General features: G+C 41.4%; 1 protein-coding gene across 1 annotated transcript in view; it reads right to left on the bottom strand.

Annotated features, from left to right (window-relative positions):
* Positions 1-426: 426 nt before the first annotated feature.
* The window catches only part of SH3BGRL2 (SH3 domain binding glutamate rich protein like 2), a 38842-nt gene continuing 14237 nt past the window's right edge, over positions 427-25031 (bottom strand). Inside the window, exons 2-4 of the mRNA XM_087718825.1 lie at positions 21028-21213; positions 4666-4746; positions 427-2929 (exon numbers count right to left, since the gene is read on the bottom strand). Of these exons, the coding sequence (XP_087574951.1) occupies positions 2915-2929; positions 4666-4746; positions 21028-21213 (282 nt within the window). The 3' untranslated portion in view covers positions 427-2914. The remainder of the gene's footprint in view (positions 2930-4665; positions 4747-21027; positions 21214-25031) is intronic.

Genomic DNA, 25031 nt, shown 5'->3' on the forward strand with positions numbered 1-25031 from the left:
GTTTGAATCCCTAGTGGCGCGTAACTGAGTGAGCTCTCATTATTTGTCCCAGCTTCTGCCAACCTAGCAGTTTGAAAGCTCATAAAAAATGCAAGTAGAAAAATAGGAACCACCTTTGGTGGGAAGATAACAGTATTCCGTGCGCCTTTGGCCACATGACCATGGAGAAGTCTTCGGACAGCACTGGCTCTTCGGCTTAGAAACAGAGATGAGCATTAGCCCCTAGAGTCAGGAATGACTAGCACATATGTGCAAGGGGAACCTTACCCTTACTTTGGCAAGTGGTCCAAGGTTTAGAATGCTTGAATGAGGCATCCCAAAATAATAACTTTAAAGAACAGATAAAATGTACATTGTAATCATTAATAATTTTCAAAGAAAAAAGGATGAGAAATCTAATAGCAAGCACAATGAAAGACTGAGCAATTTTTAATTTAAAAAAGCCGAACATTTAATTAAATACAGAATAGCATTCACTAGTGAGTTTTAGTGATCTGATTCATACATGAAAACAAGACACTTTTTTTGCAACTGCATTCTTATAATATGCTCCCTCTTCCCAAAAAACCCGAATCCAAAGCAACAAGAAAATCTAAATGTACATCATCTTATCATTAAAATTAGCTAAAATCTCATCCTATTTTAAGTATGACAAGGGTTTGCATGTATACAGTAGAATGGATAACACAGTGGATTCTTAAAAGTTTCCCACTCCCTTGGAATGCCTGTTCATAACAAATACTTCAGAAACTTCCCTGAGCTTTGAGTGAGTAACTGAATACAGATCATGCTTACCCGGTTTCACTATTAAATATAGGCTTTCCCCTGGATGCAGCTATCTGGGCTGAAAAATCAGTGGCCACCAGATGGCGGCCAAGGGCTAAGGTGGTTTTTGAGGCGGCCGTCTTTTTCTAACATCTATGGCAGCAGTCCCCAATCTTTTTGGCACAAGAGACCGGTTTCATGGAAGACAAATTTGCCATGGACCATGGACCGGGGAGAGGAAAGGGAGAGAATTGTTTTGGTTTCACTCACTTGCCCGCTGTGCGGCCCGGTTCCTAACAAGCCATGGATCGGTACTGGTTGGGAACCCCTCCTGATCTATTGGTCATCCAAACTTTTTCACCCCCGATCTACTTAAACAGAATCCCTGAATTTATTGCCCTAATCAAGAGGCTCATAAAGAGGGCATCTTGATGAAAGATAAGACGTAACTCTAACAGGTGGGAAACTCTGTGTACACAGTAAAGTTAACACACTTCATCAAGTCATTTAGTCCCAAAGATTATATATTGTTCTAGAGTGCAAGACTGGGATGGAACACATCTGGATTTTGAAAAACGAAACAGGTCCTCGGTGCTCCTATTACAAAGGGTCTGTAATGAAGGAGCTTCTTGAAAAACACACAGCGGATGCTACTGTGCTGTGACCAATCACAAGACATGCACACTTGTCAAGACAAACAAAAAAGTTGCTTTCTGCCATGTCATCGGGACTCCCCCCCCTTCTCCCTCAGCTTTCCATGTCATTTTTAAATAATTATAAAGAAGTCTTTGGGGTAATGGTAGCTATGTCCAAACAGAACCTGCCCAATTTTAAACCAAAGGAAAACTGGGCAGAAGCTTCCCAATTTTAAACCAAAGCATGCCTTTGACAAGAAGGCAGCCGGTTTCCAAAACTAGCTGTACTGATCAAGAGGTGTGATGTCTTTATAAGAATTTGGGCATCTAAATAAGATGTGTGCACTTGGTCAGGGGATAAATTTAATTGAATATAATAGGACTTACTTCCAAAGAGAATGCCCTGGCTGAGCTATTTTTCTGTAGTCCCACCCATTTAGAGATGTGTATCACTGAGTTGTCTGTTCTTATGTGCTTTAAAAGTGGAAGATACCATATTGTCTTCACCCAACACAATCATATGAAATACCACATTTTATAGGCAGATTCTTGAAGAATCCCTGTCCTTTTCCCCATTAAAGTGAACTAAACATGGCTTCCGTCTTGTACAGATGTTGCTCGCCATGGTGCACTCCATCTTTTGAACTTGACTCTACAATTAATTGACAGCATTAACTATTATGAATGCTTGACACTGAAGGCAGAAGGCATATGGAGATGTAAAATTTGGCAATATTGTTCAGAATGACACAGATCGCTGATACTTCTTTGCTACTTGTGTTGATCGGTTGATTTGGGATTTTTCTTGAACACCAGAATTTAGTCTCTCTTGGGTCGAGAGACTAAAGAGATCATTCTTAGATAGCCATCAAAGCAAAAACATCCTTGCTCGAATTAGGCAGAAAAGCTTATACACTGTACGGCTGAATCCCAACCATATATTGATGCTCTTGCTTCTACCAAGAATATATAATAGGCCCACTTATGGCAATAAAAACACATTAGCACATATAACACAACAATGAGATGTTCTGCAAGGAGAATTATTGTAATTTTTTTGGTATTTTGGTAAATGAGAACTTTGCAAGCTCAAGATGTTTGTAATCACAGTTAGAACAATAAGTCATCCCTGCAGTAATTCTCAACTCAGCAAAGTGTAAACACTTGAATCTCTGATAACATATAATGCATGATCTGATTCTGCTGCCATTTGCCATTCTTGAGAATCCTAAGTCATCATTTAAATGGAATAATAGTGCATATCAGAACAATGATCCACAGGATTAACTACAGATATATTTGCAAAGAAAGAAGAGCACCCGACACAACCAATCACCCCATTATTATTTTTTTTGTATCCGTTGTCTTATTTTCACCTCTTCAGCAGCAAGCAAAATACCAATGGTGCATATTGGCTTGTATCACAGTGATCCACAAGGGAAGGTGTAGCGTGCCGAACATCAAGGATTTCATTCGCCCAGACAAAGTGTTTCTGGAATCTTTACGGAGTTTTCCTAAGGTTCTGATTCCTAATTTTTTAAAAAATATATATGTATATGAGTTATTACAGTCTTTTTTTTTTTTTGAAGCTTACAAAAGTAACCTAATGTGTACAACGTGAATTAGGGAAACAATAAAACATTAAAATAATTAATTATAAAAGCATAATTATGGCAATGGCTTAGCAAAATCATATAACTAAATTTAAAAATATTGATCAGGAGAAATTAAAAATACAAGGTAACAGAAACTGCTGCCAACAAATCAAGTACAGTTCATATTTCAGCCTTCTTTTCTTTTTATTACTGTTTTGCTGTTACTGTTATAATAAATTCTACTTTATTATAAAGCTACATTAACAGAACTTCGCAAGTCTGAAAGTACATATCTCCCTCTCAGGGGCGGGTTCCAGCAGCCGCTACTGCTGGTTCGCTCGTGGTCACGCAGCGTGCACGCGTATGCACAGAACTATAAAAATGCTTCTGTGTATACGCAGAAGCCAAAACCAAGATGGTGCCGCTTATGGCACCGCCGGGAGAACTGGTTTGGGGGTGTGGCAGGCCTGGGTCGCTGCCGGTTCCAGCGACCCAGGTCACCAAACCACTACTGGTTCAGTCTACTACCAAACCGGTAGGAACCCACCACTGATCCCACTGTCTCTTTTTACAGCCTGAGAAACTGAGAAAGGCTTTCCCCACCCATTGTACACCTATGGGTTATCTTAGCTGACTGTTCTCTTATCTGACTGCTCCCTAGGCAGAATTTCTTTACCCTCTGTCTCTAGATCTTTCTCACATATCATTACAAGCACACACCCTCCAAATCAATTAATGACAAAGTTCTTCTTTAAAAGTCAGCATTGTTGCAATGTTCCCTCCAGAAAATGATCTCTAAAACTGGTCTTACCACATAAGAATTCTTGTTTCTAATAAATACCTGCTGAATATTCAGCAGAGTGACATAGAGAAATTGTCAGATAAATAAGGGAATATGTAGCCATTTAGATTTATGTTTATCTCTCTCCATTTCCATATCTATCTATCTATCTATCTATCTATCTATCTATCTATCTATCTATCTAATCTTCATTTGCACTAAATCTCAAATTTTTAAGGACACCCAACACAACTATTCCGCTCAAATTCAGAATGGCAATTTTTCTTCTTATGGGGGGTTCCAGATTATTTACCTAGAGAGATCTAACCAGGGGAAAGTTCCCCTATTTTCCCACTGAGATTAATAAAGTCATAACAAATACCATGTGAAAAAGTGCCGATTTATTTGAGACTCTATTACATCTATTAACCCTTCCAAAAAAAGCCAAATGAAAATCAGCTGAATTACATAGAGATAATGAAATAGGGCTAATGTGTGTGGATGACTAATATAAGGCATCAAAAAGACACAGAAAATTTTAACACTTCGCTCCCATCAAGTGCAGCTCAGTTAACCTTATAATTGTCTTCACATCTTCATGACTGACAGCAATATCCTATGACAGTGGTTCCCAAACTTGGCAACTTTAAGACTTGTGGACTTCAACTCCCAGAATTCTCCAGGCAGCTCTGCTGGCTGGAGAATTCTGGGAGTTGAAATCCACAAGTCTTAAAGTTGCCAAGTTTGGGAACCGCTGTCCTATGGGGGTGCCTGTTTCAGCCTCAGGTGCCTAAAATTGCTTATGCTGCTTCCCTATTTCTCTCTGATTACACAAGAAAGATAAAATACCAAACGCAAACACTTTAAATTTTAGTTTATAAATACTCACCTGTGAGGCCAAACTAGACTTCCAGCGAAGAAATGTAAAGACGGTGTTACTTTCCTTGGCTTCAAAAAACGAGTCGTAATCCTAAAGATAAAAGAAGGATTTTTAAAATGTATACTTTTAAAACTTTCATCCTTCAACACATAAATATATGTTTGTGTGTGGGGGTAGTTGGGTGTGTGTGGGTGTGCCCTCCAGACGTATGATTAATTCCCACAATCCTTTGCTAATATAAGTTAAGTCAGTGTTTCTTTTACTCTAGCAACTTTAATACGTGTGGATTTCAACTCCCAGAATTCCCCCAGCCAGCCATACTGACTATGGAATTCTGGGAGCTGAAGTCCACATCTTCAAGTGGCGGAGCTTTAGAGTCACTGAGCCAAGGATTATAGAAGTTAGTTTAGTACAGTATGAAAGTGATGTATATACAGGGGTGAAATCCTGCTGGGTTGGTTTGGTTCGCCCAAACCAGTAGTAAAAAATGCTTAACAAAGTAAACAAATGTTCCAATGATCAGCTGTGCTGCACGATAGTATGAACTTTTTTTATAAACTTTTTTTTTAGCATTTGGGGTCCGTTTTTACTCCCAAGAGGCTTCCCTGAAGCTTGCTAGGCCAAAAATGGGGGTGGGTGGGGGGTTGGGGATGTTGAGAAAGAAGAAAGAAAGAAAGAAAGAAAGAAAGAAAGAAAGAAAGAAAGAAAGAAAGAAAGAAAGAAAGAAAGAGGGAAAAAGGAGAGGGAGGAAGGACCACAAACCTAGACTAGACACAGCTTCAGGGGATACCTTGAAAGAACACAGCAATCCACGGCTGGAAGGGACCTGGAGGTCATCTAATCCAACCCCCTGCTCCAGCATGATATTGTTAGAGTTTATGTATTTTGACCCCCCAGTCACATGACTACATAGCCACGCCCATCCAGTCACATGACCCCCACCAAGTCACACCCACAGAACCAGTAGGAAATGTTTTTAGATTTCACCACTGTGTATATAGTCAAAAAAATGCAATTTGACCAACCAGTTAAGATACATAAAGAAATAACTAATAATGTCCCCCTAGAGATACAATTGTGCTCATTTTCCTGAAGTTCTAGAAAGCCCTTAAGGATTGGCTCTGTTCCCAGGTCTGGGGTTCATGTATTAATGTATTTGTAGGGCCCCTGTTTTTTTTTATACAGTTTATTTCTTGTGTGTGTTTGTTTTTATTGTCTTCTGGATTTTGTAGGCAACCTGGAATCTAATAGAATGGACAACTATAACATATTTAATAAACTAAATTTAGAGTTGAAGATAATTCTATTTTGTTTATCCACCTAAAGTGTCTGATAGAATTACAACAGAATAGGTTGCAGCATTCGTCACAAGAAAATTACTGCTTTCCTTACGATATGAAAACGGGATAAACAATAAATTAAATATTTACTTTCCTTTCTAGTACCACTGCCCCACAGATCAGTACAGATGAAAGGACTATAAATGGCTGCTTAATCTGCTCATCTATTCCAGTGCCAGACTGGATATAGAAGCGTAAATAATTAACCACTCAAACCCACTTATAACAAGGTAATTATATGTAGATTCATTGCTCATACATTCCTTGTTTCGCCATTTCATTCAAACACTCTGACTTCAGAGACATCCCCAAGCCATGCCAACACCTGTGAAACAAGTTTGACAACTTCTTCTGGTTTCACGTTTGATGTGGAAAAGAAAACAGAGTTCATGATTTCTGATTGTAATGTCTTAACTCTTCAGGTCAAAAAACTACAAACCAGCCCTCCGCTGAAGCTCTGCTGAGTGACTTGGGTCATTTACTCCCATTTAGCCAAGGCTAGGATGGGATCTCCTGATTTGAAATCACAAAACACAAAGCAAATCGTTAAAAGAGTTTTTTAATATGAAAGCTGAAACACCAAACGCAGGTTCATCAAAGCCTGTGTTATCACGCAGTTTTGATTTATTTTAAAAGGAATCTGATATGTCTGTTCATTGCCCTGAAATCATGGTCCATCAATTTTAAAATCTTACATATCTGTTTATTACTTATTTATTAAACCTATTTGTAGCCTATCCACTATCCTGATGATCTCACATTTCAAATTACACATGCACAAATTAAAAAAAAAAGATATATTTTAACTGGGGTAAGAATGAAATGTTTTTATTGAGTCTTTATTGAGTCTTTATTGATTAGCCCTTGGGCCATATATCAAAGTGCAAAGTCCCAGAAACTAATTACTACTAAAATTTGATAAAAGCAATTTTAAATGGAATTTGATAAAATGCAAATGGAGTTGGAAGGAATGTATTTCTGCAATTTTATTTCACCCATAGTAGGATATAGCTAGTTACTTTAAAAAAAAAACATTTTACTTCTGTTGTTATGCCACATTAAGTGGAAGAAAAAAAATTCCTGACATAACATTCAAATTCATATGACCCTCGTTTTTCTTTATCTCATATTAGCAAAATATTAGCAAAATACAGAAAAAAATAATCTCCATACCTTAGCAAATCAGATGCAAAGCCAGTATTTTGCCTAGATTGTGTCCAATCACAATTACTGCTTTACATTTTTCATTAAGTCATATTGATAACTAATTGCTTTTGGCTAAGTATATGATGTAACTCCCATCTATCATGGTTTATAAAATGCAGTTTATGGCTTAGCATATGTGAATTCACTATTTATAGGTCATTCAAAATATCTTTTGCATAGCCATGGGTTTGTGTGATGTGTGAACCCAGTCAATATTAGTTCACTAATATTAGTGAATTAGTGAGGTCGCTTTTTTCCTCCAAATAAAATTAGTCTAAAATGGCTCTCCCCTTGCAGAAAAAGCAGGCGTCCCATTTTCTTTGTCCATAAGCTTTTTTTCCCCAATTGCAAAAACTATCACAAGTTTTTTTCAGTGAACCTCAAGTTTCAACAATGAAAGTTCATTCTCCTCCATTAAGGCTCATCAGGATGAATACAGCTCACTAAACAGTCACTTTATTTCAGCCAACCCAGCTCACAGGGGTGTTGTTGTATGGGGAAAAATAGGGGAAGGAAGCAGTAATATCTATGTTTGCCATCTTGCATTATTTATAAAGTTACAATGGCGGGATAAAAATCTAATAAATAAATTAACTATTCTGCCAGTTTCCCATTCTGTCCCATGTTACAGGAAGTGTATAAATTTAAGAAATAAAATAAAATAAATAAAATAAAAATAAATAATCCGAATTAAGTGTGGCGATAAGGTTGAAGATGCACACTTATGCTAAATTTCTTCTAAATGCCCAGCATTGTTCTATAGCTCTTCTTCTCAGGCCATCCCTACTATAATTCAAGATGTAATACTGGAATTACTCCTGTCTCACATAAATTAAAGCACTGTCTTAATCATTTTAACCGCATCCCTTAAAATCTGGTATTATTATAAAGAATCTAGTGCATTAATAACATATAATTAAAATAGTTTGTGTATGTTGTTGTTTGAAAGGCTTCTTCTTGTACTTTTTAAAACATAATTAATCTCCTGAAATGAAGCAGATTAATTCCTGTTAGCACTCCATTCTAACAGGAAAAACTTGCACTGAATTTCTGCTAGAAAAAGACATGGATTGTAATTCAGCATTATTTGATAGTGATCCCCCCCTTCCCTCGCCCGCCCATCCTCCTCCTCCTCCTCTTCTCTCTCTCTCTCTTTCACACAGACACACAGACACAGACACAGACACAGACATAGACATAGACACACACACACACACACACACACACACACACACACACAAGGTCCATATGTATTATTCTCTTTCAGGGTCAGAATATTGTACCAAATGCTGACAATGACATTAAAGTGAATTAAATATTTAATAAAACATTTAATACATGTAATAAAAGTTATTAAATCCAGAAGAAAAGAGAATAGGGAAGAAAATTAATGACAGTTCACACAATACCTTTCCCTATACCTTTTCATTCTTTTTCAAATATCTTCACTTTCGCACATGGCTTCATAGATTGCCTTTTATTCTCTATAAACTTTTCATTTCTCTCCCTTTGAGAATTTTCATCCAACTACTTTCTTGGTCTTGCCCTTCTTCTCAAACTATTCACTCTTCATATACTTGTTAAGAAATTCATTCTTTCTATATCACCAAATCATACACAGTGGTACCTTGGTAGTCAACTGCTTTAAAACTCATCAGATTTGCTACTTGACACATTTTGACATGAAAATTTTGTCCCAGTACTATCATTTGTTTGGTATGCAACACATAAGCTACAACTTTTGGGTGTTGTCTGCCTGCTGACTCCCTAAATTATTTCTTCTGGAAAATTCTGTTCAGTGTTCATCGTTTTTAGTACTCATCACGCATCTCAGAACCAATTAACGATGAGTACCAAGGTACCACTGTAGATATCATACTGTTTATTAATTTGTATTCATTCATCAGCCATTCATTTTTGACCTTTTTTATTTTACCACATGTGTCTCTTAACTGGTCCATTCCCATTGCGTTCAGCTTGCTTTATGTAATTCATATACTGTATATCCCGCCGTATAAGGCAACTGGGTGTATAAGACGACCCCCTACTTTCAGGCGCCCGCGAGCTGGCTGAAGGCCTCTGTGCTGCCGGGTTTTCATAGTTTGAGCTGAGCGCCTTCCTCCTCCAGACCTCTAGCCAGACCTTACTAAGCCATCCCAGCGCTCATCCATCCACGTGCCCAGGCGAGGAGCACCAAGGTTATAGATTGAAAGGCTGGCGTCTGCGCTGGTGGCAGCGTGGCTTTTTGTTTGCCAGCGTTGCTTTTTCTTTCCTTTTGATGTTTTGGAATACCCGGCGTTTAAGACGACCCCCGATTTTTGAAATAGTGTTGTCACTCTGGTAGACAACAATTTTTGCTTTTAACTTTCATTCCTTGCACCAGACCATATTCCTATTATGGCTTACATATATATATAAAAAATATTCATCAACTTGTTCTAATTTTTCATCATTTGTGCATTATTTGCAATTATTTCATCTTTCCTATCAAACAGAACCATCTTAGTTTCTGTTATATTAATTTTCAGGTCTATGCCGTTTGTGGCATCATACAACCTATTTAACATTCATTATAATTCATTCAGGTTTTCAGCCAACATTATAATTCATTCCTGAACCTCTCACACTTCACTTCTACCATACAAAAAAAAAACCAAAACTGAAATCAAACTTGTTCAAGGCCATTTCATTAAACTAAACACAAGAAAAATCATTTGATGGCTTAACTGGTATAAACAAAGCCAAGGTCCTAGCTTCTTTGGCAGTTTTTATGTTCCTTTTGCAGTTTTTATGCTATGCATAAGCTCCACCTCCTACATTTTATTTCTGCAATAATCCACATTCCACATTTACCAAGTCACTCTTCAAGCAAGAATACTGGAGCCTCTTTGAAGTGATTGGCCCTATGTCTCTTAAGCACTCTTAACAAAAAATAGCACCAAAAATAGCATCATATAAACGTGTCCTATTGTACACGAAAAGTGATGTGATGTGAAGGAGGAGAATACAAAAGCAAGTAAAGAGATTTGTAGATGAGAGAGGAACAGAGGGAACTCATAGGAGCATGCAAATTCAGTTTTTATGCTTAGGCACCCAAGTATTAAAAAGAAAGAAGGAATTTCCAGCATCCTTTTAATTTTATCAATAGCTAAGATGCCAAATATAGCAATAGCAATAGCAATAGCAGTAGACTTATATACCGCTTCATAGGCCTTTCAGGCCTCTCTAAGCGGTTTACAGAGAGTCAGCATATTGCCCCCAACAATCTGGGTCCTCATTTTACCCACCTCGGAAGGATGGAAGGCTGAGTCAACCCTGAGCCGGTGAGATTTGAACCGCTGACCTGCTGATCTAGCAGTAGCCTGCAGTGCTGCATTTAACCACTGCGCCACCTTGGCTCTAATAAAAGATTTAAGAGATACACACAGTCTTTAAGCTTACACATAGAGTAATTGTTTAAAAAATAGGAATAGTCTAATAAAAAAAATACAGAAAGGGTATCAAAAACAAATTAGAAGAAAAGAAAAAACTGGGAGAGGAGAAAAAATGGAAAAAGCAAAATTGAGGGTGCAGTCAATACAACTTCCCCAAAAAAAAGAATAACTTTCAATTTTCTTCAGTACAGATACAAATATATAACGATTTTATAAATAAATTAAATCATAATGTACAATACTTCTTAAATCAATAAAAGAACGTTGTCCTTTTTTTCTGTTTTCTTTTTGGGACTTGTCAAGATAAGGATAAAATGGGAGGCCTCTGGGAGGGGGTCAAATTATTCTCAAAAGCACCAGAGGGCAGTACAACAAACAATAGTTGAAAACTAATCAAAGAGAGACGCAACCTGGAATTAAGGAGAAAGTTCCTAACAGCGAGGACAATTAACCAGTGGAACAGCTTTGCCTTCAGAAATTGTGGGCGCTCCATCACTGGAGGTTTTTAAGAAGGGTCTAGACCAGAGATGGTATTCAGCCAGTTCTGACAGGTTCTGGAGAACCAGTAGCGGAAATTGTGAGTAGTTCAGAGAACCGGCAGATAGGCTGGCCCTACCCTCGCTGCCTCCCAGCTGATCTTCTTTTGTTGCCCTGAACAGGAAACGGAACTGGGAAGCAGGTTAGCGGGGTGGGAAGGGAATGGGGATTTTGCAGTAACCTTCCCCTGCCACCCCCACAAAGCCATGCCCACAGAACTGGTAGTAAAAAGAAATTTAAATCCCACCACTGGTCTAGACCAGGGGTATCAAACTCCCGTCGTCATGGCTGTGTCACGTAACGTATTAGACTTTTTTCCCCTTTGCCAAACCAGACATGGGCATGGCCAGCCCATGACACAGCCCGCCCAGGGACTGGGAGTTTGACAGCCACTTATCTGAAATGGTATAGGTTCTCCTGCTTGAGCAGGGGGCCAGACTAGAAGACCTCCAAGGTCCCTTCCAGCTCATTCTATTCTAAGGAGGCAAACAGGAAGCAAAGAAAATGCATATAGCTAGTTGGCCCACTCATCCCTGCCCCAGTGAATGAACTTCTGCTCCATATCAAAACTGATCCGAGGTGGCGCAGTGGTTAAATGCAGCACTGCAGGCTACTTCAGCTGACTGCAGTTCTGCAGTTCGGCTGTTCAAATCTTACCGGCTCAGGGTTGACTCAGCCTTCCATCCTTCCGAGGTGGGTAAAATGAGGACCCGAATTGTTGTTGGGGGCAATATGCTGACTCTGTAAACCGCTTAGAAAGGGCTGAAAGCCCTATGAAGCGGTATATAAGTCTAACTGCTATTGCTATTGATGGCAGCTACTTACAAGAGCCGAGGTGGTGCAGTGGTTAAATGCAGCACTGCAGTTCAGCAGTTTGGCTGTTCAAATCCCACTAGGCTCAAGGTTGACTCAGCCTTCCATCCTTCCGAGGTGGGTAAAATGAGGACCCAGATTGTTGTTGGGGGCAATATGCTGACTCTGTAAACCGCTTAGAGAGGGCTGAAAGCCCTATGAAGCGGTATATAAGCCTAACTATTGCTATTGCTACCTAAGGAGGTTTTAAAAAATCTGCTGCCCCAGCCAGATGTCCTTTGGTTGGCCCCTGGCCAGGGAGCTGCTGGAATCTAGCAAGACAGGCTAGAATCTACTCCAGACAACCTTTCCTCACAGTCCCTGCATACTACAATTAATGTACTTGAATTCACTTGCCTACAGCAATTACCTTTATAGATGCTAGCAGGTGTACAAATCATCAAATGATCAGTTCCTGTTATAGAAAATAGGAAATGGTGAGAAAAAAATCATTTGGCAAATCGTCAGAGTCAAGCACCCTGCTTCTCAGATAATTAAAGTGCAAAGGACAATTAAGGCCTGTGAATTTTAAAAAAGGATTCTTCTCAGTACTGTTTGCACCTGTTGACTTTTTCACTAAAAAAAGATAAAAGCTGTCTAGAATGTTGTAAATTGTTAAAGGAGGACACTTGCCTGGTTTTTAACCTATTTCCTGTTTTACTCTATCCGCCTTATGCTCCGAAGAGGAGCTTCCTTCTTGGAAATCTAAAGAAATCGGAAAGTCTGGTCTTCACTGCTGATATGTAAAATACCTTGGGCTAAAATATTTTATTCTGTAGCAACTCCTGCAGTTAAGCAGGCTTTTATGCAAAACAGCTAGTAATACCTTCCCTCCACAGAAGACATATTTTAAGTTTAACCTTGCAGGAATTTATTTAAATACACTTTGAACCTTTTTTTTAAAAAAAATCCTCATGTATATGATAAGCTGCTGCCGTGTTAGCTTTTCCATGTTTATTTCTACAATTTATTGTCTGCCTTTCTATACAAAGAATGGGCTGTCTTTCACTGGCAGAGAGTTGCACACATTTTTTTAAAATTGGGGGAAATGGTTAAAAACGCAGCTGGTTGAAAATATACATATATACACACATACATACATACATACATATACACACACACACACACCACACACATACACACATACATATATATATACACACACATATACATACACACAAACATATATATACACACATATACCTACACACACACATATATATATTCAAACATATACACACACCACACACACACACACACACAGACACATATATACATATACCCACACCACACAACCCCCACACACACATATACACACATATACACACAGACACCCACACCCACACAAACATATATATATACACACATATACACACACACATACACACACACATACATAGATATATATACACGCACCACACATGCACCACACAAACACACCACACACACACATACACACACATATACACACACACATATATATATAAACACCACAGACACACAGACACACACACACACACACACACACACACACACACACACACACACACACACACACACATATATATATATATATATATATATATATATATATATATATATGTTATATTTGTGCTGATAAATAAATAAAGGGAGACTAGTATAGATCTATTTCAAGCTATTTAGCTCTCATCAGCTAGCCATACCATGGTATGGCTAGCTGATGAGAGCTAAATAGCTTGAAATAGATCTATACTAGTCTCCCTTTATTTATTTATCAGCACAAATATAACAAATGTAACAAAAAGGCAACAGTAAAAAATATTGGGTTTCTGTCTGGATGGTCTCTTGTGACGAGCCGAAGGACAGAGAATGGAAGTGTGACCTTCCTCCCATATTTGGGCATACCAGGGGTTGTGACTTTAAATATATATATATATATATATATATATATATGCAGGGCCAGGTGAGAAAAATGAACAGAAAAATTTAAAAAAAATCCTACAACCAACAACAGTTAAACATGAATCACTCACTGCAGCAGATTTTCTCTCTTAAGAGACACCTTAGTGCTTTTCAGTAATTAGACAAGTCGTTCCAGTGGCATAATTGGGCGTTGGGGGACTCAGTGGACCTTCAGAGATGGCTCCAGAAAGTATCCAGCCATCAGAGCAGTGGGATTTGAAATATTTGACCCAAATAACCCTTTTCCTGTCTCAAATATTGTCATTACCTCCCTATCACTATCCCCACAAAACCCAGAGTCTTTTACACAAGTGTCGCAGCAGCAGCAGCTTCAAACCGGATCCTCAGTTCACAAAGAAACACTTTAAAAAAATTGCTACATTACCCCCCAGGATATGTTCAAATTACCTCAGGTTAAGAATCATTGCCTTAGACCAGAGTTGTCAAATTCAATTTCATTGAGGGCCACATCAGGGTTGTGTTTGACCTGACGGGGGACCAGGTGGGATTGGCTTGGCCAACTAGATGTAACTCATCAAGGCTCCATTTTTGGTGTGATGGCCTCCTGCAGGCCTCTGCCAGCAAAAACGGAGCTCAGGGGGGCCACATGCGGTCCGCTTGGGCTCCGTTTTCGCTGGCAGAGGACTGAAGAAGGCTGTTACGGCCAAAAACAGAGCCTGGGAGGGCTGCACACGGCTGTCCCAACCTCTGTTTTCACTGGCAGAGTCCCGTGGACTGGTCCTCCACTGTTTCCAGAGTGGCCCCGCAGGCCAGATCTAAGCTGGTTTGGCCCATGGGACTTGAGTTTGACACCCCTTCCTTCGACCACTGCTTGTCACTCCTGTTTTACAAAATTCAAGGCAGCTCTTAAGGAGCAAACAAGTAAGGTACAAGAAAAAGAGAATCAAGATGCAAATAGCAAAACGCTAAAAACAAGGAAACCAATGAGGGGGGCACTAATCCGCCTGACCACTAGATGGCAGCAAGGAGTTCGCATTTACTGTATCAAATTTGGTTTTTAAACCAATTGTCTAAATGGACAATTGTAAGAGAAAGAAATGACGGAGGACCCACTTCTACCCTTAAGCTATTGCCTGAGTGGTTAATCGGAGTTCTATTACTACAAACAATCTTCCTCCTAAGGCAAACAAAGACGACTATTGTTTCAGAACAAGTGAAAGAACGGGCAGCTGCTGTTTAATCTTGCCTGCAAATTATCTTTGGCTATTCCTATGTACATCCCACTAACTATCAGAGGCTTCTACCGCTGGGAGCTCTTTCTGCCAATCCCATCTTATTCTGAACAAGGGCGTGCATTGTGTATTGTTGTGATTGTAAAACCACCACCCGCAGCCTATTTATCAGTTGGCAATCCGCCTCTTTTGTAGGATCAGGAGTTTTCCACTGAACTCTGCGTGCAGCTGTAACAAACACACCAAAGTAAACTACTCCCACCAAAGCAATTCTTGACAAGTATTTACATGCCCGTGCTCTTTTTTCCCTTTCCTGAAAGACAACCATTTGTAAACAAATAACTTGGTTTTCTGATACTTCTACTTCCTCCAGGGTCAATTTGCTGCAGAAGTAATGCATTTACTACTATATTATTTTATTTATTTTATTTTATTATTTTATTGGCTGCCCGTCTTAGCACATTGTTGCTGCAGGTTTAGTTAATATTGAGGCCCCTCATAATCTGTGAGGCCTTGAACCAAATTTGAAACTGTGGTGTTCTTGTATTAATCCTAAAAAGACTATTGTTTCTATTAGAAAACCAGACCACTCATTGTCCATTTAAAATAACAGCCCCAGGAATATAAATAATATAAATATAAAGAATATGTCTTCCTTTAAAAATAAATATTTCATCTTTATGGCACTAAAAATTAAGCAAGAGCTCAAAAACTTATTAAAAAATTGCAATTGTTTTGTCAACATTCACACATGAGGTAATATTGTGTCATTGGTAGGCAGCTGCTGACTGTAATGTATTTATCAGAGAAAGTAGCATCCTCAGAGTTTCTGCTTAAACACTAGAAAAAGATAGCTGTTTCGTTTTTTCCAGAACATACATGCTTGAGAACATACAGAAAAAGAAACATTAACAGAGAAAAAAATTAACATATTTACAGAAAGCTACTGGGAGATTTTTTCAAACTAAGTTTCATTGTTTATAAAGCACTGTTGTTAAAGGACTGCTTTATTCGGAAAGTGTAGCACTTGGTTTCTGTTTAGAAAGACCAAAAATTATTTCATATTTCCCATGACCTATTTATCACGAAACCGAAGCTATCATTTTTAGTCTTCAATTTTCAAAGCTCAGATTTTTAATGCAGAATTGCCAAGCAATTGTAAATGGATTAAAACAGATTATTATGAATTCAGATATGCTAGAATTGTTATGCAAAAACAGAATTGTTATGCATAGTACACAGCTACTGTCAGATATATCCAGATGTTGGCTCAGTCCAAATTTCATCTTTTTCATTGCACATTCAACCATGCCTGAATATCCATATAAATACAACATAGATTCACTGAATCAACAGTACTGTTTGGTTAATAATCCAGTGAAATGTTGGCAACTGTTGCACTCACATTAGTCACAAATGTGCAAAAAAAAAACCTCCTCCTACACGGACATGAATATACACAGTAACACAATTATTAACACTATTTCATCATGATGTGCTTTTAATGATTTTTTTCAGTGCTAAGTAGGTATTCTATTAATGGATCACTTATAATAGTTTTTTTAATGTTCATGATAGGCCTTTTCAACCTTTAAAACCCTTAAATTTATTTATTTACCTTGCCTGAAAATCTTGCCCATTAACAAATGGAGCTTATTTTTATTACTTGAGTAACTTCTTCACATTGTCTCAGACACGCTGCCAAAGCAGCCATTACTTTGGTGAAAACTCGTGGGGCGGAAGACAGGCCGAAGGGCAGAGCCCGGTATTGGAAGTGATGCCCTAGGTAGCAGAAACTGAGATACTTCCAGTGGTCCCTAATGATTGGAATGTGTAGGTAGGCCTCTGTGAGGTCTATGGAAGTGAGGAAGTCCCCCGGCCTGATCCCCTCCAAGATGGAGTGGAGAGAGTGCATTTTAAACCTCCTATAATGGATGAAGCGGTTCAGACGTTTCAGGTCGAGAATTGCCCTCTAGCCCCCTGATACCTTGGGGATTACGAAAAGGATGGAATAATGTCCCTGACCCTGCTGGTCTAGAGGCACTGGCTGGATCGCTCGGATGTCCAGCAGGTGCTGTATGGCCTCCTGTATCAGTAACTTCCGTGCCGGGTTATTTGAAACCCAGCAGATTCGGAAAAACTTCTGGGGGCTGGAAAGGAACTCCAGTGACAGGCCATGCCTAATGGTGTTCTGTACCCATTTATCAGATGAGGAGCGGTCCCAGCGGTCAGCGAATTACGCCAAATGCTCCCCGATGGAGGTGAATTGGATTTAGAATTAGTTTTTGCGGAAGGAGCGCCCCCCGCCACCTCCTCTGTCCCCTCAAAAGGGCCGCTTCTGCGGTCTGCCCCTCTGCTGTCTATCTGGGCATCCCTGCCTGGCAGAAGAACCCCCTTGGTACTGCCTGGCATCAGAGTACCCCGCATCTGAGTCCCTGAAGGGATCCTGACCCCGGAAGGAGAACCCAAAGTCTTGTCCCCGGGAGTAGGACTGTCTGGGGTAAGGCGCTGTCTTGAACTGTCCCTTCTTTGGGGCTGTGGGAAACACTTTCCTCTTGTCCTTATTCTTGACCAGGTAGGGGTCCAGAGCTGTCCAAAAAGGGCATCTCCTGTGAAAGGAGTAGATGCCAGGCGCCACTTGTGGCAAACATCCGCCTGCCACTGTCTCAGCCACAGCAACCTACGAGAAGCAATGGTTGAAGCAATTGCCCTGGAGGCAAACCTGGCTGCAAACAAGGTGCCCAGGCCTCTGAGTGAGACACGCATCACTCAGAAAAGAAATCTGCCGGGCAAGCAGGAGACAAAGAGCACAAGCCTTCCAAAGACAACTCCTGCCACGAAAGCACCAGCGGCGCCGGAATGCTCTGCCGCTCCCCACAGGGTCGAGCGGCGAGCCGTGGCTTCCCCAAGCGCCGCGGGGCATGAATCGGATTATTGGCAAGCGAGGGCGGTGCTGGATCCCTGCCCAGAAGGTGAGCTTTGCTGCAGGAACTCTGCAGGGCGCTGGAGCGGGGGGGATTTTGGCAATTCTTTCGCAGCTCAGGGAGCTTCCAGCTCGCATGTGGCTGCTGCGGTAGGGAGACAAATGAATTTTTTCGCTTTCTTTAAATTTCTTCAAATTTGTCGGAGATCTAGGATGGCAAACCGTCCAGTTGAGGGACTGAGTCGATAACTGGGCAGTGCCTGGTGGATCAGGGGCGTATCCCAAGAGTTTATCTGACTCAGTCCAATCAACGAGAGGATAAGGTCAACCCATCCTGGATACTCCTCCCCTCACTATGGAGAAGGAACATATTTTTCTTATCTGCAAAACATGAAATGTTACTGTTTGCAATGTGTTTATTCCCAACCAAAGAATGGATTAATTCAAACCACTAGATTATGCTGTTTAATTTAGGTGGTACACTGCACAAAAGCAACCTCTTCAAATCAACTTACTAGATCTTATCACATAGTCCATCCAGGAGATAGAAAGGGGCAGGAGGGCAGGAAAGACAGAACCTTAACTCGTATATCTGGTGATTTCAGACCACATGAGATTCTTAATCATACTGTGTTTCCCGAAAATAAGACTGGGCCTTATATTAATTTTTGCTCCAAAAGGTGCACTAGGTCTTATTTTCCAGCTAGGGCTTATTTTCAGGAAAATATGGCTACTAAATGCATCCATCTGACTGGAAATCTTAACTGGGCCTTATTTTGGGGGGTAGGGCTTATATTACGAGCATCCTGAAAAAAAATCATGCTAGGGCTTATTTTCCAGTTGGGTCTTATTTTTGGGAAAATACGCTATGTCATGAATTCTTAATCTAGTTTCAAAAACTCGCAGCAACAACATATTCATTCTTCTAGAAGTAATCATTTTTCTTCCCTGGCAGTCTACTGTATAACAGAAAAGAGTGGGAAAGAGAAGGAGAGGGGGGAATGTGGAAAAAAAAAAAAGGAAAAGGCAATTCACCAAGAAAGAAACTGAGGACCAGGGGTGGGTTTCAACCGGTTCGCGGCGGGCCCTGCAAACCGGTTGATCGGCGAACCCGGAAGTAAGTAACTTCCGGGAACGGCGAAGGGCGCACCCACCCGCCCGCGCTCCTTACCCGGTTTTGACGAGTTCTGCGCTTCCACACATGTGCAGGACGCATACAGCACCTGCACGATCCTCCAGGAGCAGCTGGAGCATCGCACAGACGCTAGTACGCATGCGTGCGCCGCACACGTGCGCCGCACACGTGCACAAGGACAACGCCGGCCCCGTTCCAACCGAACCGGTTGGAACGGGGCGAGAAACCCACCCCTGCTGAGGACCCATCCCCATATGATTCCTCCTCTTCCAATTTCTGCTTCATTTAGCTTTAGTCTATGGCCTCCCAAAAGTTCAAGCGAAAATTAGGCCCTAACAGAAGAAAAGAGCTTGACCTCCTCTGTTTAAGTAATGCTGGCATGAATCCTGTCTTCGTGCTTCTAGTCTCATGGGCTACAGAGATGCTTTCAGCTTTTACTTTAATAATTAGGAGAAAGCCAAAATCTCAGATAAAATATTTATTAAGGTCAGCCTAGATAGAACCTGCAAACTTTATCCCATCATTACTGGAAGGAAGAGACAAAAACAGACATCCTTTCGTAACTCCTTGGGAGATGATATTTGAGCAGCCTGGCTCACACATAATCAATCAGTGTGGCAACCAACCAGGGGTGGGTTTCAGGCGGTTCGCGGCGGTCCCTGCGAACCGGTTGGTCGGCGAACCCGGAAGTAAGTAACTTCCGGGAATGCTGAAGGATCCACCCGCCCACCCGCGTTTCTTACCCGGTTTTGACAAGTTCTGCGCTTCCACGCATGCGCAGAATGCATACAGCGCCTGCGCGATCCTCCAGGAGCAGCTGGAGCATCGCACAGGCGCTAGTACGCATGCTTGCACTGCGCGCGTGCACGAGGACACTGCCGGCCTCATTCCAACCGAACCGGTTGGAACGGGGCGAGAAACCCACCCCTGCAACCAACCTATTTCCACTATCCAAATCACTGTTCTAATGTATGAAGAGTTAGAACACAGGGTAAAATCAAACAGAAAATTCTCTAACAAGATGAAACCTGAACCAACAAAAAATGTATACTGACCTACTGGTGAACACATTACTCTTCATAATGAATCTGATGAAGACAAATGATTGGGAACTGCCCTGTCTTTATTTTATGGAGAATAGATGTTTGACATATTATGGGAGCACGAAACCCCGGGAATCTATATATTTGGATACAATCAAAATTTCTTAGATATTTCAAGAAACAGACATGCTTCTCTTTCCGGTTGATTTCCACCAAACAAGGGCTTTTTAAATTTCATCTAAGGCTAGAAATATGTCAGAGATGGAAAATCAATCACTAGATGTTTCATTATCCCATAATGCCTTGGAATAATCCAAAAACTCCTCCAGAGCACATGGGATGGGATCTAATCACCATGGTGCCTTCCCGTGACCCGACAAAAGCGCGAACGTCAAAAGCGCACCGACAAAACCGCGGCGCTAAAACCGCGATGTCAAAAGCGCGCCGACAACAGCGCGCCGACAGAAGCGCGATTTAAGTTAAGGTAAGGTTTAGGGTTAGATTTAGGGTTAGGTTACAGCGCGCTTCTGTCGGTGTGCTGTTGTCGGCGCGCTTCAGCGCGCTTCAGCGCTCATTCATTGGCGCGGTTTTGTCAGCGTGCTTTTGTCACCGCGGTTTAGTCAGGCGCGCTTTTGTCGTTCGCGCATTTGTGGTGGAACCGTGCCTTCCATATTCACGCTACCTCGAGTTATTGTCCAATACACTCCTTGTTTTTTTTTCTTTTAACAAAATGGAGAAACCACAAACTTTTGAAAGTTACTTACTCCACAGTACTCATCATTGCTGAAGATCTGGGGAGGCAATGGGTTGCCTTGTGCAGGCAGTTTGTCTTGAGGAATATGTTTATACATCCACCGCCTTTGCTCCTCTGACATGGTGATATCCACTTCTTCAAAGTCAATCTTGTTGGCTTCCAGAAATTGCACAATGTCTTGTTGCCTCTTCTTTATCTGGAAAAAAGAAAGGCAGAAGTAAGAGGTAATCATTTGTTGCCCAGGCCAACTGTGCAAGTCAATCATGGTGAAGTTTCCACTGTATGCAAAAAAAAAAAAATTTTAAGAGGCTTTCAGTCAGCAATAATGTAGATATTGTTTTTTCTTGCTCAGAAAAAGTCTGAGCAAGTTCCATCATCTTCACCAACTATTCCTCCGTGGCACGACAAAACCGCGCTCGTCAAAATAGCGGTGATAAAATCGCGTCGCTAAAGCCACGACCTCATCACCGCGCATCATCACCACCGCGACAACAGCGCCGCGACAGAAGGACGCTTTAAAACAGCGTGGCGGCAGAAAGCGGATTTAAATTAAGGTAAGGGTTAGGATTAGGTTTAGGGGTTTGTTTTAGGGTTAGGGTTAGGTTTAGGGTTAGGTTTAGGGTTAGGTTTTAGGATGCTGAGTGCTTGGGAATGCGCAGATTTGCCCTCCGCGATTATGTCATCGCGGTAGGGTCGCGTTTTTCCTTAGCGCTTCAAACGGCACCAATTAGTCTTCGCGCTTATGTCTTCGCGGATTTGTGGTGGAACCCTATTCCTCCATTGTGCATGGTACCACATTTTTATATCTTTGTGCATGCAATAATCTCACTGAAGTTATTATGCACAGAAACAAAGGGGTTTTTTTTGCAACTGTCCATACATTCGAAAAGAAAAACCTCTGGTCTCAATTGTATATTAATGTCCTGATCCTCAGTGTATTTTAATCCAAAATTTTCTAGTTTTTTCACATATCCACAAAACATGATGAAATATCCATTCTTCTTGTTCACATTTTCAATCTAAATTGTATCAAGTGTCCTTATACATTCTAGACAATTTTTATAGACACTGTATAAAAATTCTCAGCTTTAGAGGGGATGCAGTAGCACAGAAGCTTAGTGACAATGGAACTGCTGACCAGAAATGGTCTGTACTCTGGCAGTTCGAGCCCAGGTCCACGAGACCGAGTGAGTTCCTGTCACTCGATCCCTAGTTCCTGCCCACCCAGAAATTTGAAAGCAGGCAATATTGCAACTAGATAAATGGAGGGGGGGACAGTTTGCTATGTTCATGTGTGCAGAGAGTGGAAGCTGACACTAGACCTGGTTAGATGCGAGGCATCATGACCCCAGGTGGGACAAGACCAGTGGAGGGACTTCGGAGAGCCAGCAACCCCTGCACCACTAGCTAACTCACGGGTGTCAAACTCGATTGCGTCACGTGACGTGTCATGACATATCGCGACATTTTTTGCCTTTGAAGAGCTGGGGTGGGCGTGGCCTGCACATGACACATCTAGCCCATGAGCCACCAGTTTGGCAGGCCTGAGCTAATTGGTATAAAGCTAATTTGCCCCCGCAATGCACCAAGATGCGCAAGCATCAAATGGTGCTTGCTAGCAATTTAGGCTGTTAGGAATACAGCCTAGTAGCCAGGGACGTGCAGTCACTAGAGGCAAGGGAGGCGGAGCCTCCCCAGTCTCCTGAGAGAAAGGAAAGAGTTTTAAATATTTTTTTTTAATGAATTAAAGCCAGGATAGTTGCTACCAGATTTCAAGTCACAGTGGCTTGGTGTCTGCTCTCAGTGTTAACTAGGAGGAGGCCAGAGAACTCGGGGCCTCTTTTGCTTAAGGAATTTTTCGCCTTTTAAAAGTTAAGGCGGAGTTAAAAAGCAAAAGATTTAATATGCAAAAGAGGCACTGATTCTCCCGCCTCCTGATCTGGGAGCAGCGAATCATGTCTTGCACTTGAGCGACTGCGCAAGTGCAAGGGTGATTCTGGAGAGGTTTTTCTTTCACCAGCCGCCATTTCTTCTGCAGCCAGCCCAGCACCGAGCGGGGAGGACGAGGAGGAGAAGAGCGGTGAGCCCTTGTGGCTGGCTGGGGAGGGACTCACCGCTCTTCTCCCAGCCAGCCAGCCACTCACCCCCACCCGACCTGCTCCCTGCTTGGCCGGCCGGCCAACTGGCCGGCACAAAGACTCACCGCTCTTCTCCTCCCAGCCAGCCAGCCACCCACCCACCCCCACCTGACCTACTCCCTTCCTGGCCGGCCAGCCGGCACAAAGACTCACCACTCTTCTCCTCCCAGCCAGCCAGCCACCCGACCTGCTCCCAAGAATGTCAGCGGGGACGGAGGAGGCGGGGGGCGAGGCGGCAGAGCGCGGCAGCGGCGAGAAGCAACACCCCCGCCGCTGTGTCCGACAGGCATCTCGCGTTTACGTCCATCATAAACGAGAGACGCCTGTCGGACACAGCGGCAGGGACGTTGCTTCTCGCCGCTGCCGCGCTCTTGCCTCACCAACGGTATCCCTCACCGCACGTCACTGCTAGTAGCCTAGCATTTATGGATTTCCTTGATATTGTATGCCATACCCTAAATAATAAATCTCAACTTTATAATATAATGTAAGTTTCAATCCTTTCAGCTACAAATTTCCCCATTGGTCCATCTGTGTATTACAACTCAAACTTTTAACCCACTTTATCATACATTCTTTCACTTGTTCCTCTTTGTAATTTCAAATTTCAAAAAAAAAAAAAAGCTTACACATTTTAACAATTGCATCTTCACTGGCACATAATTCTACACGTTTTTTTGTGCAGTGTCCTCAGGGATTTTAGGAGGTGAAATGAGGTGCCTTAACAATTGTAACTTTAAGGGTCATTTTTCACTTCTCAATCCCTATTCAGAAAAAAGAGCCAAATTATTGGCCCAGTTCACTCTGGGAATCATAGAAGAATACTGATGTAGACCCTAAACCACCCAAGCCTCTTTGCACCCATTTTAAAAATTCTTCTAATTCCGCTGTTAGCATTTTACAGCAACGTTCTGCAAAATCACATTCTCCAGACAGGAGGGGGCTGTATGGATAAGAATTCAGGGATAGCATGGCCCTTTTAAAGTTTCCAGAAAAAGTGCAATTAAAAAAAAAAAACTTGGATTCAGGAAAGGAACATAATAAAACAACAGACACTGAAGTCATTTCTCCAACACATAATTTACTCAGTGGGATATACAGTGGACTATCAAAACAACAACACCTATTATGAAAGCTTTACTAAGGACCTCCAAAAGGGGGGGGAGGGAAGAGGGGTTCAGTAGCACTTTGCTATAGCAACCGCTTCAATACGAACATCTCAGGAGAGGGTGTTGATTTCCCAGGGCAGATGTTCAAAAGTACTTCAGAGGCCAGTTGGGAAGATGTATTACAATGTGCTCTACAGTTTTTGTTTCTAAAAAGCATCTGATGAGACTAATTTGCTAACTGAAGGACAGTGTATACAGCTGACACACATAGATAAATTGTTCATCTTTGAAACAGGGATCCCACCGAAAAGCTCAATTCTGGAGGACAATTCAATTCTAGATGGTCCAAACTGACCATTTCCTACACACCGTTACTGCTTCTTCGGGAAAAGGAAGGAAGATATTCTATGGCTATTTTAACCCTTCATACTACTTTAGCTTCCTTGCCCTTGTATTGACAAAAACACTTTTCTTTTTACAATTCATAAAGAATACGCTTTCAGATGACCAGAGGTGGGTTCCTACCAGTTCGCACCTATTCGGTAGAACCAGTTCGTCAAATCTACAGAACCAGTTAGAAGAGGTTCCACCAGTGGACCCGGAAAGCAGGCCACAGAACAGGTTCCAAAAATTTTTGAAACCCACCACTGGTCCTTGGATATGATTATTCTACACTATCATGCTCATATTTATAAAACTCAGTGCCTCTGTGAAAGGTAAGGATGACTACTGCGTTTGTGGTGCAATCAGAACATTGCGTGTGTTGT

This window comes from Thamnophis sirtalis, unplaced genomic scaffold (genome assembly GCF_051295495.1).
Source record: "Thamnophis sirtalis isolate CommonGarterSnake01/CBP01778 unplaced genomic scaffold, rThaSir2_p1.2 scaffold_6, whole genome shotgun sequence".
NCBI classification, from domain to species: domain Eukaryota; kingdom Metazoa; phylum Chordata; class Lepidosauria; order Squamata; family Natricidae; genus Thamnophis; species Thamnophis sirtalis.